General features: G+C 41.0%; 1 protein-coding gene across 9 annotated transcripts in view; it reads left to right on the top strand.

Moving 5' to 3' along the window:
• The window catches only part of LOC126246592 (uncharacterized), a 175465-nt gene that overhangs the window by 91624 nt on the left and 68977 nt on the right, over nt 1–14864 (top strand). For 8 of the 9 annotated variants that reach the window (XM_049948412.1, XM_049948413.1, XM_049948411.1 and 5 more), the window contains one exon: nt 9483–9631. In XM_049948412.1, coding sequence (XP_049804369.1) covers nt 9483–9631 — 149 coding nt within the window. The remainder of the gene's footprint in view (nt 1–9482; nt 9632–14864) is intronic. The other variant, XM_049948408.1, reaches the window with a different exon arrangement.

The following is a 14864-nucleotide window of genomic DNA, read 5'->3' as shown; positions in this document are numbered from 1 at the left end:
GCTTTGGCTGTATATTGTGTTGTAATGTGATGAGGGTCTCAGACCCTTGTGTCTTGTTCAACTACCACCAAACAAAGAACTATATTTATCAAACAAGGCACTGACAGAGGCAAGTGGCACAGCTGAATTTGCTTGCAGCACATTGTCATGAATTGATAATCCAAACAACTCAACTTATTCACACCAAAAATATTTTTTCAGTCACGTGAACATAGAACACGAAACAAAACTGTATTTGTAGAACCGCCGAAAGTGGCAGGCAAACTACACACATCTAAAACAGGATTGTTCTGCCCATTAAATGCTGAAAGTGTGGTACTGGCTGCTGTAGTGGAGGGCTACCTGACTTCATACGTGGCACTATTAAGTAGTGTAACAGTCACTCCAGTCTCTAATTGAAATTTCACATTTTTATTTGCCACATGCAAATGTAAGAACAGTATATTAGATCAGCTGTCTATCACTGTAGAATGTTTGTCCTGGTAAGCAAATTGAGCTATGAACTGATATTCGTGCACGGATGCAGCAGAAACAATATTCACTTTTGTTGGGACAGAGTTCAACAGAGACATGGAAAACTGACTGGCATCCAGTTGCTGAAGACACACTGTCTGTATGTTGTCCCTTTTGCTGTAAGTGAAACACTTTGCCTGCTGGCATATACTGTGCCCTGTCATGTGCATCGAAACAATGCGAACAAGGCTTCCTCATTTGCACGGGCTGTGTCAGCTGGTGGCACCTCGCAGCTCTCAAGGGGGTGGGAGGAGAGGTTGTGGGGAGGGGGTCTTTTTCCTCTTTCTTATTGGAATCCTGCAATGCTGTGAGGACATAAAGCATCTTTTTGGTGGTCAACGGCTGGAGCGTCGATATCGATTGTCAGCAACATTGCATGCCTTCCAAGAAAGTATTTAACTAAATGAATAATAGCATCTGACTCACTGATAATGATAGGTGTTGGCTGACTGACTTACACAACTGTCTGTTCATTTTGATAACTGAGGACCGTAGTTTACACTTTAACTCAGTACCAGCTACATGTCATTATCTTAATGAAAGATATCCTGCAACTGATTGGATCATGTTCCTGCAACTGACTGGATCGTTATCCTGCACACTTACTAATAGACATGTGTAAGAGTAGATTCAAATTTGGTTTCGTATATTAATTAATAATGTGAAAAAAAAAAATCAAAATCACATAACCCAGAATTATAATAAGCAAAAGAGCAATTTGGTTTCACTCTGAGCTGTATTGCCGGAAAAAAGACAAATTTGTACATAGTACACCATGTGATCAAAAGTATCCAGACACCTGGCTGAAAATGACTTACAAGTTTGTGGCGCCTTCCATCAGTAATACTGGGATTCAATATGGTGTTGGCCCACCCTTAGCTTTGATGACAGCTTCCACTCTCGCAGGCATACGTTCAGCCAGGTGCTGGAAGGTTTGTTGGGGAATGGCAGCCCATTCTTCATGGAGTGCTGCACTGAGGAGAGGTATCAATTTCAGTTGGTGAGGTCTGGCATGAAGTAGGTGTTCCAGAACATTCCAAAGGTGTTCTGTAGGATTCAGGTCAGGACTCTGTGCGGCCATCTCCATAACAGGGATGTTATTGTCATGTAACCAGTCCGCCACGGCCGTGCGTTATGAACAGGTGCTCGATCGTCTTGAAAGATGCAGTCGTCATCCCCGAATTGCTCTTCAACAGTGGGAAGCGAGAAGGTGCTTAAAACATCAATGTAGGCCTGTGTTGTGATAGTGCCATGCAGAACAACAAGGGGTGCAAGCCTGCTCCATGAAAAACACGACCACACCATAACACCACTGCCTCCAAATTATACTTTTGGCACTACAAACTCTGGCAGATGGCGTTCACCGGCCATTCGCCATACCCACACCCTGCCATCAGATTGCCACATTGTGTACCGTGATTCATCACTCCACACAATGTTATTCCACTGTTCAATCGTATGCTCCTTGCACCAAGCGAGGATCATTTGGCATTTACTGGCGTGATGTGTGGCTTATGAACAGCCGCTCAACTGTGAAATCTGAGTTTTATCACCTCCCACCTAACTTTCATAGTACTTGCAGTGGACCCTGGTGCAGTTCGGAATGCCTGTGTGATGGTCTGGATAGATGCTGCCTATTACATATTATGACCCTCTTCAATTGTCGGTGGTCTGTCGGTCAACAGATGAGGTCAGCCTGTATGCTTTTGTGCTGTAAGTGTCCCTTCACATTTCCACTTCAATAACACATTGAAAACAGTGGACCTACGAATGTTTAGGAGTGTGGAAATCTCGCGTACAGTCATATGACTCAAGTGACACCCAATCACCTGACCACGTTTGAAGTTCGTGAGTTTCATGGAGAACCCCATTCTGCTCATCTCATGATGTGGAATGACTACTGAGGTCGCTGATATGATGTACCTGGCAGTAGGTGGCAGCGCAATGCACCTAATATGAAAAACATGTTTTTGGGGCTGTTCAGATACTTTTGATCACATAGTGTATTTCATGTAAATAATTTCTGCTTCTGTGAGGATTCCCAGAGCATACCAAAAATGGATAGCAATGGAAAAGTTTTCCACACTGAATAATTAGCGAACGAGTTCTTCTAGTAGAAGTGGACATTTGTGGAATCCGAAAAATTAGGATTACACAAGTATGAGACTGAATTTCGGAAGTAATTGTAAATTAAGATTTGAACATTCTGGTACTCGGAAACTTCTATATGAATAGTTTTTGAAACAGGAAGTTTTTGGAAAAAACAAAATGCTAGTGGAGATAAGGGAAGTGGCTGCTTAAAAATTAGCTACACCAATTTAGCCAGAAAAATCTATTAGCCCACTGCTAATTTCATCATGTGTTCTCACTGCAAATTTCATCCTAACATGTTCCTGATGAACCTTAAATTAGAAGTATTTCATTATAAAAACCAAGTGCACTATTGCTCCTCAGCACTTGGCAAATTGCTCTATGAACAATAAAATTTCATGACCTGCTTGAGTAGTACCTTGAAAAGAGGTTAGAAGGCGAACATCAACAAAAATACCAGGAAGACAATGGAATGTTGTTGAATTTAATTGGGTGATGCTGACAGAATCAGATTAAGGAAATTATACACTGAAAGCAGTTGTTAGGTTTTGTTGGTTGAGCAGCAAAATAAGTGGTGCTGGAAAAAGTAAAGAGGATATAAAATGTGAACTGGCACTAGTGATAAAATCATTTCTGAATGAGAAATTTTGGTTGTATTGAATATAAACTTGTGTCAGAAAGTTGGTTTTGATGGTATTTATTCTGTGTACAGGGGTTGGACAAAAATGTGGAAACACTGTGAGAAATGCATGTTTGAACATAAATGTAGATGTTGGCCAAATCTGTTGGTGGCACTGTTGTATCAAGTGTCAGTTGTTGTCAAAACAGTGTTCTTTGTATTTGTGAGTGCATTATGTTAGAGCCAAGTGAATTCGAATGTGGGCAAATTGTTGGTGCTCGTATGGTGGATGCTTCTGTAGTCAAGGTAGCCAAAGTGTTTGGTTTTCAAGAGGCACTGTAGTGAAGATGTATGCTGTGTACAGGGAAAGTGGAAAAATGTCATCCATTAAGCCAGAACATGGACAAAGGTGTATGTTGAGTGATCTTGAGTGACGGTCATTGACGAGGATAGTAACAAAAATAAAATTATGTAAACAGTCACTGCAGAACTGGATACCACACAGGCAAACCCTGTCAGCATCAAACCAACATGAAGAGAGATCCAAACACACAGAATTGCAGGGAGGCTGGAATTTCCAGACCATGTGTCAGTGATGTGAATGACCACAAAAGCAGTGCAGAAGCCATAAAACCTGGACTATGGAGCAATGGAAGGAGGTTATTTGGCCAGATGAGTCTTGTTTCTCACTGTTCCCAACTTCTGGCTGAATTTATGTCTGCCGTGCACTGTCCAGAGCCTATAATACAGACTGCTTGCTGCCAAGAATAGAACATGGTGGGGGTTCAGTGATGGTTTGGGCAGTCATATAATGGTATTCTGTGGGCTCCATGGCTCCTCTGCAAGGTCACATTCCTGCCAAAAATTTGTGGAAGGTTTGGCTAATCATGTCCATCCCATGGCACAATATTTGTTCCTCAACGGTGATGTTTCAATATGACAGTGCTCGTACTCATACCGCTTGGATCTTTCAGGACTGGTTTGTGAGCATGAAGATGAATTGTTGCGTCTCTCCTGACCACCAGTCAACATATCTTAGTGTTACTGAGAGACTTTGTGGTCTGCTTTGGAGAGAGGGGTGTGTGATCGCTATCCAACTCAGTCCTCATTAACTACATTTGCCACTATTTTGCGGGAAGTTTGGCATAGTATTTTCTTGAAAACCAAACAGTACCAATATTTATCCATCCGAGATGACTGGAAGCTGCTTTGATTACCAACAGTTTTCCTACACCATATTAAACATGGTAATGAGTTGTGTTTTTGGTGTTTCCATATTTTTGCCATCTGCTGTAAGTGAAACATGGACTACAAACAGTTCAGATAAAAAGAAACTAGAAGTTTTTGAAATGTGGCACTACAGGAGAATGCTAAAGATTACATGGGTAGATTGAATTACTAATGAGGAGGTACTGAATCTAAGTGGTATGTTTTGTATAGCATGGCTAAAAGAAGGGATTGGTTGATAGGGTACATCCTAAAGCATCAAGAAATAGTCAGTTTGGTAACTGAGAGAAGTGTGTGTGTGGAGGAGGGAGGTAGTTGAAGAAGAGGCATGGGGACAGGAAGGGGAGAGGTACCAGGTTAGTTGCATCTGGGAATTTACAAGGATGTGGTGAGGATAGGATAGTGGTCTGCAAGATTTAGCATCAGAAGATATGTGCTGGAAGGGGGAGGGGGGGGGGTGGGGGAGAGAAGGATGTAGAGAAAGAGAAATGGCTATGCAGGTGAGCTGTGGTGATGGAAGGTGTTTGCGATGGTGGAGTGAGGACAGAGAAGTATGTAGAGACTGGTGTAAGACAGGGACTAGCTTAGTTTGAGACCAGTGAAGTTCTCAATTTCCCACCTGCGCAGTTGAGAAAATCTGATGTTGTTGGGATGGATCCAGATGGCATGGCATGTGCTGTGAAGCAGCCATTGAAGTCAAGAACACTGTATTGTGCTGCATGTTTGGCAACTGGGTAATCTAGCAGACTTATGGCTACAGTTTGGAGGTGGCCATACATACAGACTGAATTTGTTAGTATTCATGTCCACAATGAATGCTGCATAGTGGCTGCTACTAAGTTCGTAGACTACATGGTTGCTTTTGCAGGTGGCCCTGCCTCTGGTGGGGTAGGAAACGCCTGTGACAGGACTGTTGTCTCCCCAGTCACCTAATGTCTTCCAACCTGCTAACTGGCCACAAAGGAATGCCCCCCTCAAGACTCAGTCCACCCACGTATGAGGCAACTGAATCACATTCTCGGCCGGTGTTTCAATTACCTATTATCTTGTCCTGTAATGAGAAATAGCCTCCCCACTGTTGTCTCACAGTGGTACTTGTCCAAACTATGCAATATCCTAGCCTGTCCCTATTCGGATCCATCCATGAGATGAGATGGTCGAAATCAAAGAAGATGGCTCTTTGGACTGAGGAGAACCAGGTTGAGTGAATGAGAGATGATGTTGAGGTTCAAGAGAAATGTGGATAGGGTTTCCTCACCGTTGGCCTATGTTGTCATGAGTGAATCTGAACTAGGTGGAGGGTATGGGACACTGGGAGTGGCTAGGACGGCTCATTAATAGGTGGGCATCGGATGGTGGCTTATGAGTGCCCATGGCTGTAGTGCAGTTTTGTTTGTAGGCGATGCCTTCAAAGGAGAAGTAGTAATGAGGATACAACTGTTCATTGTGAGCAGGAAAGAGGTTGTGCATTTGGAGTCAGTCAGATTTTGGGAAAGGTAGTGTACACTGGCAGCCAGGAAATGGGCATTGGGGATGTTAGTGTAGAAGGAGATGCCAATGATTGTGATGAGCAAGGTTCTAGGTGGTAAAGAGACAGGAAATGTGGAGAATTAGTAGAGGAAATGGTTAGTGTGTTTCGTATAGAATAGTGGGTTGCAGGCAACAGGCTGAAACTGTTGGACTACAAGGGCAGAGATTCTTTCTATATGGATGCAGTGTCCATTAACAATGGATGGTTGAGTTTATTGTAGATCCATCCTGGAATCTCTTCTCCGAGTTTGTCTCCCTCCTAACCCCCACAGCTCACATGACTCTCACTTTGTATATGCTTCGTAAAACCCATCCACACAGGAGGCCTCATACCTTTCATTGCTGAAATCACACAGCCACAACCTTCCCTAGTTCCTGTTCTCCACATGCCTCTATCCTCTTCCCTGATCTCACTCCAGCCTCTCCCCCTCCCCTCCAACTCTCTCTCTCTCTCTCTCTCTCTCTCTCTCTCTCTCACACACACACACACACACACACACACACACACACACACACACAAACAAACAAACAAACAAAACCCAGTTATTCCTTCCCCCCTTCCTGCATCATCTGTATCCTCAAATAATGGCTCCAGCCAAGATTGCTGCTAGACCCAGTTGGGTCACAACACCTGGAGATAACAGTGTGCATGCATGTGTGCACGTGTGTGTGCAGTTTTTTTCTTTGTCTGTCTGATGAAAGACTTAGCTGAACCGTTTAACAGTCTACAATTCAGTGTGTCTGCTGTTCCATGCCTTCTCTATGTGGGGAGTAGCAATCTATTCCATACTCATGTTTTTAATAATTTTTCATACACAAGATGTGTAGAGGTCTATAAAACCCAGTTAATTTTTAACCGAAAACGTGTAAACAGTCTTACATAACATACTTCAGACGAGTCAGTTTTGTATACCAACTTATTGAGAGTGTAAGTAGCAAGAATCAAGCCTATCCTCTTCCGTGTCACTGCACCTTACTGGTGTTCAGTAAATTACTAGTAACCTCACATGTAAAAGAAATAAAGTCCCATAACTTTTGCCAGAATTATTATAAGTCCAACTCTCTATGCACCATAATTTGACCAAATCAGACAATTTGCGTAATTAAAATCAGTGCTAATATTGAGTTGACAAAAAAAATTTACAGTTCCAAGTAAAGTATGCAGCTGTTTTGCCACCCAAACCCAAACTTGACAAAGTTTCTGCATCTGACAACAGGAAAATCTTGATTGTCCCCATCCTCTTGTCTGCATTATAAACCAGTCGTTGATTTTCTTGCATCACTTGACCCACATCTGTCATTTCACACACACTAGCACAATTATAAAATGTATGGTATTAAAATTACAAAGGATTTATATTAAATGTGTGCCTCATACATACTGTTGCTTCATTGTTTCTTACATAAATGGTTAATTAAAGTACTAGTATATGATGCATACTTTGATAAGCAAAAGAAATGTCCTTAAATTTTATGTACAACATAAATGCAACAAATGATTTTACATTTCCTTTCATGTGGTGGCATTTGAATTATTGTGCCCTGCACCATTCTTCTTAATTGTATTAGCCTAATTAACACTGATTTATGTGAAATTAACAATTTTATAGTCTCATGTGTTAATAATGCCTTAGTCTAACATGTTTGTTTCCATTTAAGATCTGTCTGGGAATTGGTTATTTTATTCGTTATCTGTGTCTCGTTATTATAATTACAAAAAGACTGATTGTAGTTTCTGCCCATAGGTATCTCACTTGTAGTTGTCTGGTATTGTGAATTAGGTACTTTTATTGATTAGTGCTTTACTGTTGCAGACAACTTTATTACCAGTTGCCATAAAACTCAGCTTGTTGCAGCAACAACTTCATCTTTGAAGGCTCATTTAGAAAGAGTATATGCAGACGTGCCAACTCTCCTGATTTAAGCGGGAGACTCCCGATTTCCCAACAGTGAAGACCGATCTCCCGATTTTCAGAGCAGTTTCAATACTTTCCTTACTATTTGAAAATCCTGCGCCTTCGATATGTTAGTGGATGACAAGGTATGGCTGCTACTTGTCTATGTTAACTTGGTAGATTGGTGCGGTGGCTGTTGGGAACGGCAGTAGGCGTTGCTCGTGCTTCGTGATCATTTAAGAATGATTTATTCATGCAAAAACTGTGCTAATGTCAAAACAGAAATCTAATATACGTTAATTTGTTTCCTCGGATCGTAATTTCAAACTGTAGTTCTCTCGAGAGTGCTTCATTTGAATGTGTGTGAATCCAAAGAAACCTGCAGAGCTCATCATTCATATTGTTCAGCATCTTGAATGATAAATTATACAGTCCGAAGGCTCAGGTATGTCCATTATTTAGTATTTACATTATTTAGTATAATAAAGCAAATGTAATTGAATTGTTACAGTTATTGAATTATTGCAACTTTAATTGCCAGGGATGTGTTATAATTCACAATAGTACACCGTTAAAATTCTCCTGATTTTTCACTTTTGAAAGTTGGCATGTCTGTATATGTATTCTTTGCATCTTAACAGAATTGACTGCTTTCTTTGTCAGTTTAGATGTATTCATTGCTGTAATAGAGACTTAATGCTGACTTGGCAGACACATAGTCAACCAGCCTTCCTGCCTGGAACACCTATTTGCTACATGACAATCACATCCTTAACTACACTATTCACACTTTGACTTATTTTGCTCTCACCTTGAAGGATGATGCATCAGAATTACTTACTCACCCTACAAAACTGCCTGCCAAATTGTGCTATTTATTAAAGAAACTGGATTTTACTGTGTACTGTAATGACTCCTTCAGTGCTATGTCAGTTTTTTGGGTGTGGCCTCCAGCTAGGTTCTTCCCCTGAAAAGCACTTTAGCTGTCTTAGCATTTAACCTTTTGTATCTCCTACAAATCTTTGCATTTATGCTGTGACTGTCTTTGCTTATGACTCACTTATAACATTGCCATCAACACAACTGTTTAGGAAAACAATCAAAAACAATTTGCATATATGATTGCAACAGATTGTCGAGTCGGTGTGTGGGACTGTCTGTCCCTGCAATATCAGTGTGGTTTGGCCTCCAGCTAATCTGTATCCTCACTCAACAGTTTCAAACACTACCACCTTTCTGGCCTTTTACTCTTTCTTTAGCCTCAACAAATTAGTGTTGCTTGTACTAGCGTACTATCTTCTATTGTTGCACTAATTTTTCATGACACCTAGACCATGATGAAGAGAACATCCACACTTTTTTTCCTCCTGCTTTATTATTATTAGCTGTGTACTGGGAGGATGGAGGGTCTGGTGACTGTTCTCTTGCAATACTCACTATCATCTTTAACCATCACGTCTCATATAGACCATTTTGTTCAATTTACATTGTTTCTTGTTTCGTTGAGAAATGTTATTTTAAATCAGCTATTCTCATTTGAATTTTCTTTACCTGGTAAATGTTGTTGTTGTTGTTGTTGTTTATATTACATTAATTTGGGTTTCCAGCAGGAATTTGAATCAGCTACAACAGAAAGAATTCAGAAACTCATGGATGATATTGAATGCATCTTATACGATGAACCTTTGGAAACACCACCTAGCAAGGAAATTATTGATGAATGCCGAATGTGGAAGGAGGCATTTCCACATATGAGGTAAACACAATTTAGAAGTTTCACTGCATAATGAATAGTGCACCAGTAATTTTGTATCTTTATTTCTGATTGCAGTCGTGAAATCTCTAGTTCTCACATGTTTTCTTTTATTTCATTGCTGTCCCAGTGCACATCACCCAAATGTATTGTGCAGGTCTTTTGTTATTGCGACTGTTCATGTACCAGTTGGAAAGTCACCCCTGATGTTGTTTATAAACATATACACAGTTATCATGAGCGTTACCTATGGGTTGAACACTCCACTCAAATGGGCTGCAGAGTTTCAGTTGAAAGTAAAGCATCAGTAGGGAGCCATTATAGAAGTCTGCTGTACAGTAGAGTGAACATCCACCATGCAATGAAGGACAGTTGTGACCAATGTTCAGGTCGATATCAACACATTGTGTAAGGCTTGTTGGTCAGGGAAGCTGCTCAGTGTGTGGACTGGAACGGAAGTGATGTGTTGCAGATATGGTATCAGTTCCAGTTGACAGGTAGTGTTGAGAACTTACACTGCACAGGCCATCCTTTTTGTCAGGAGCTTGGGATGATTAATATCTACTACTTTTGAGTTGAAAGAGCTTTGGGCTGAGTGCTCCAGAACTGAATTTGGCATTAAAAATGGCTACGGGATGTTATTTATCACATCAAATTGTTAGGAGATGGTCACATGACGTGAATCTCCATTCCCACTGATCCGGATGAATACCACATTGTACACCACAGCACTGCGGATTCCATTACAAATGTGCAAGAAGTCATCCGAATGGACACCTGAGGAAAGGTGTCAGGTGTTGTTTATAGAAAAATCTTGGTCTGTTTGTACCCTGATAATCACAGACAGTGTGTTTGGAGACCGCCTCCAACACTGTGCCCCACATGTGCAACATGGAGGTTGTGGTGGTGGCGGTGGTGGTGGTGGTGGTGGTGGTGGTGTAGTGTAGTGTTCTGTGGTGGCATTACATGGAGCCGCCATACACCTCTTGCAGTTTTTGAGGGCAGTCTCGCTGCTCTGTAGCGGGCGGATGAGATTTTACAGCCAACAGTGGAACTGTATCACCAACATTTTGGTGACAATTTTATCTTGATGGATGATAAGTCAAATGCTCCTCATGGTGTTCTCATGAATACTTTTCTTCAGCATGCTAGGATCACCAGAATGGGGTGCCCTGCCTATTCCCTAGATGTGAACCCAATCAAACATATAGGGGATTGATTGAAATGAGCTGCATTTGTACACTAGGCAAGAAGTCATCCAGAATGGACACGTGAGGAAAGGATCACATACTGTGCATGATTTATGAACAATTGCCATTGAAGGGTGGGACAATTTGGTACAAAGCTGGCTTTATGATTTCATTGACGGTATGCCATGACAAATTCAAGCTTGCATCTGAACAAGGGGAAGTTTCACGACCTATTGACATTGTCCAGGAGTGCTGCGAACCTCCGCCCCAACCCCCTGCCTGAATGGGAAACACATAATTTTGTCATTACACTTTTTTATCATCTGGACACATTGCAAATGAATATAAACACACACTTCAAGAGCCAATTTTTGTTTTCTGTGCCATGGATTTCAAATTAAAGGGGTGATGCGAAACTTTTGTTGATATGTGTATATTAAAGGCAGTACAGTCCCTTGTTTCAGACCTTGTTGAGGGGTCTGGGAAGGAGTGTGTAGAACTTGATTGAAAAGAATGTAAAGCAAGTCTGAATGCCACTGTGTTTTGCTAGGCATGCTTCTATTGGGCATGGTATGGCCTTGCCGTCCTCCAACCTGTGAACTAACTTACCCAGTGCATAATAGGGGAACCTTTCAATTTTTCTTGTTCTCTTAACTGTGATGCAGTGTGAAATTTTCCATATTAACAAACATTGTTAGAGGTGAAAGGAATAATAAGTGACAGTATGGAAATTAAATTTTTGCAGGGTGTTTCATATAGATCAGGCCATAACATCAGTCACCTATTGTGTGCTGTTAAAGACCCCTCAGATGTCTGTCTAGAGATTTCATGGGTGCTGCTGTTGCAGCTGACTGCAGTTTATAATCACAGTAAGTGCCAAGCCTTTCAGCAAAGTTTGCTTCACACATTGGGGTAGATTTGCCACCATATTCCCTCTTCATTTAATGAATTTGAGTATGTATTGCTTTTATCCCTCTTCCAGGATGTTACTTATCAAGCATTGACAGAGCAACTATATGTGAAGTAGAAGAGGCAAGTACATGTCAACTCAATTGGTCTCTCCACTGCCAAAATTTCGTTGTATCCGTTTGAAGGTCTAGAGGCTGGTAATGTGGTCTTTCTTACATTCACCCTCTGATTTGTGAGACTTCCTCTTCGTGTTGGGCTATTTCAACAGTATGATGCTTCAGTACTAGAGTTTTACCATCTACTCTAAGCCACTTTCTGTACCCTAAATGATGTGATGATTTTTTAAAAGGCACAGTAGCCTTACTGCAGCCTGACACAATCTGATCTCAGTTGACAGATCTTATAGCTGTTAGTGTGTCACATCCTACTTTCATTGTATGAGGTGGCACAGTGGTAAAACATTAGCCATTTACTTGAGAAGAACAGGTTCCAAATGCAGCCATCCTGCCGAGTTTTCTAGAGGTTGTGCTTAAGTATGTTGGAAGTCCCATTATTGTTAGATTACTCAGTTGATGATCAGTGGAAATGGTGACAACTATAAAGTATGTAATATTATGCATTCAGAACAACATAAACTGCAGCAAGACATAAAATTAGTCCATGTCACTAACAAGAGATGCCAGGCTGAAATTGCGTAGGAAAATCACAAGGAAATTTATTTCATGAAAGAGGTAGTTAACAAAACCTTCTTTTGACTATTTCTAGAGTCATTCTTCCTGGATGAGGAGAGGAAGAAATGATAATGTGTGGCTTCACCTATCACTTAAGGTCTAAAAGCAATTAAATTCTAAACCCCCCCCCCCCCCCCCACACACACACACACATTACACGACAAATCCACCTTATGGATTTCATCAGTAACAGTGATGAATTACACTTATTGTAGTCCATTCCATGATATTGGTCCCAGGCTTCCCAGTGCCAAAGACAGTGTGTTTCATATACCAAGCAATAAGTCAAAGTATAACAATAATGGAAACTCCTGGATGAAAAGAATGTTAAGTAAGCAAAAGGCAACCACTTACCTATAGAGGACTGGTGTATGGCACACGCAAACATGTAACAGATAACAGTTAATACTAGCTTTCAAGCTCTTGTTCCTCTTCTAGTAAGAGCATACACATTCACACATGCAACCCCACAGAGACTCAAATGTACACACTTATGATAGTGATGAAGTAATAAGACAAAACTTGTTTCCATTTGGTCACATTTATTATATAAACACAGCTGCTGAGAATTCTTCCGGGTTCTATGACCATGGTCCATGGAACTCTTCTATCCCTGACATTTTGTCCAAAGCTACGTTGGACATCTTCAGAGGTGCTCCTGGTTGTGCTGAGTCTGCGAACTTGGACGAAACGTCAGGGATAGAAGAGTTCCATGGACCATGGCCATCCAACCCGGAAGAATTCTCGGCAGCTGAAACATCTGGTCATGAAAGCCTTCATTGTGTGTAAACATAGTTCACAGTCATCAAATTTCACAATAACAATGACCATTGGCCATGTTTTTCATGGTTGCCCATTTAATTTTTACAGGCCTCCACACAAATAAAGTACTGCAAGTCTTAACAGCTTATCTCAAAATTGACTCAATCATAACTGCCTGTGGTTTGCCTGTTCCCACCAGTTTCAATGACTGTCAGGTCACAAGAACAAATTACAAATATGTACTTCATAATGGGATTAAGAGGACACGGAATCGGATTTTGGGTGAAAAAATTGATTTTCGTTTTATTGGTTTATTAGATTCCTCCAAGTTTCCTCTTTCAAATGACACATTGTACATGGCTCTTCCAGAATTATAAATATTTTATTTTTATAGATTTGTGAGATTGGGTTTTGTGCTTTTTTGATACGTCTCTGTCATGGCTGACCATAAACTTTTTGGCAGTATATCCATGTGACTTGAATTCAAATATCCCACTTTCCAGCGGCTCTTTATACACCACTTGTGTGAAATTGTTTGTCTCTTCTTTCATGAAGTTACTCTTTGATTTTTTGACTTTGGATTGTTTGTTGTTGTGTTGAGTTTTTTCATATTTTGTGCTTCATTTTCCGCAGTGGAAATGCCTAGAGCTAGGGCAAAAGTGTTTAAAAAGCGTGTGAACTGGCAAAAGAAAAGAAACGATGATTCACTAGTAACAATGATTTCTTCATCATTGTTGGTGGAAAATGTGAGTCTACTTACTTTTAATTTGCAGAACGAATTCCTCAAAATGAAAACAGTTCTTCTCATTAAAAACTCAGATTTGGAAGAGAAATATAATTTATTTGATAAAGGGAAGTAATTTTTTGAACTATTCATACGAGTCTACTGAGCAAAGCTCTTGAAAACTGCTTGTCATGTTGTCATGGAAAGATTTCTCTGACAGTAGAATCCCATGTGGCCTGGCTGCCCAGTTTAATTTAATACGCAGTGTTTCTAAATACTGCTGTAAGTTTCCAAGCTCTGTTTCAGTAACTGCCAATAATGGATACAAGAAAACTGAACTTCATACTTTAAATCAAACAATGGAAAATCCAGGATGGAATGTAACAATGTTATGAAAAGGAAAGTTTCTACTCACCATATAGTGGAGATGCTGAGTCACAGATAGGCATGACAAAAAGACTATCACAAATATAGCTTTCGGCCATTAATGCCTTCGCCAACAATACACACACACACACACACACACACACACACACACACACACACTCTCTCTCTCTCTCTCTCTCTCTCTCTCTCTCTCTCTCTCTCTTTCTCTCTCTCTTGCACTCTCAGGCAACTGAAACCACACAGCGAGCAGCAGCACCAGTACATGATGGGAGTGGTGACTGGGTGGGCATAAGAATTAGGCTGGGGCAGGGAGGAGGAGGAATAGTATTGCGGGAGTGGCGGACAATGAAGTGCTGCAGGTTACTCGGAGGGCAGGGAAAGGGGGGGGGGGGAGTACCTAAAAAGGAAAGAAGCAAAAAGACGGAGTGTGATAGTGGAATGAAGGCTGTATAGTGCTAGAATGGGAACAGGGAAGGGGCTGGATGGGTGAGGAGAGTGACTAACGAAGGTTGAGGCCAGGAGGGTTAAAGGAA

Source organism: Schistocerca nitens, chromosome 1 (assembly GCF_023898315.1).
Source record: "Schistocerca nitens isolate TAMUIC-IGC-003100 chromosome 1, iqSchNite1.1, whole genome shotgun sequence".
Classification (NCBI taxonomy): domain Eukaryota; kingdom Metazoa; phylum Arthropoda; class Insecta; order Orthoptera; family Acrididae; genus Schistocerca; species Schistocerca nitens.
This window is presented reverse-complemented; position numbering and strand designations above follow the sequence as displayed.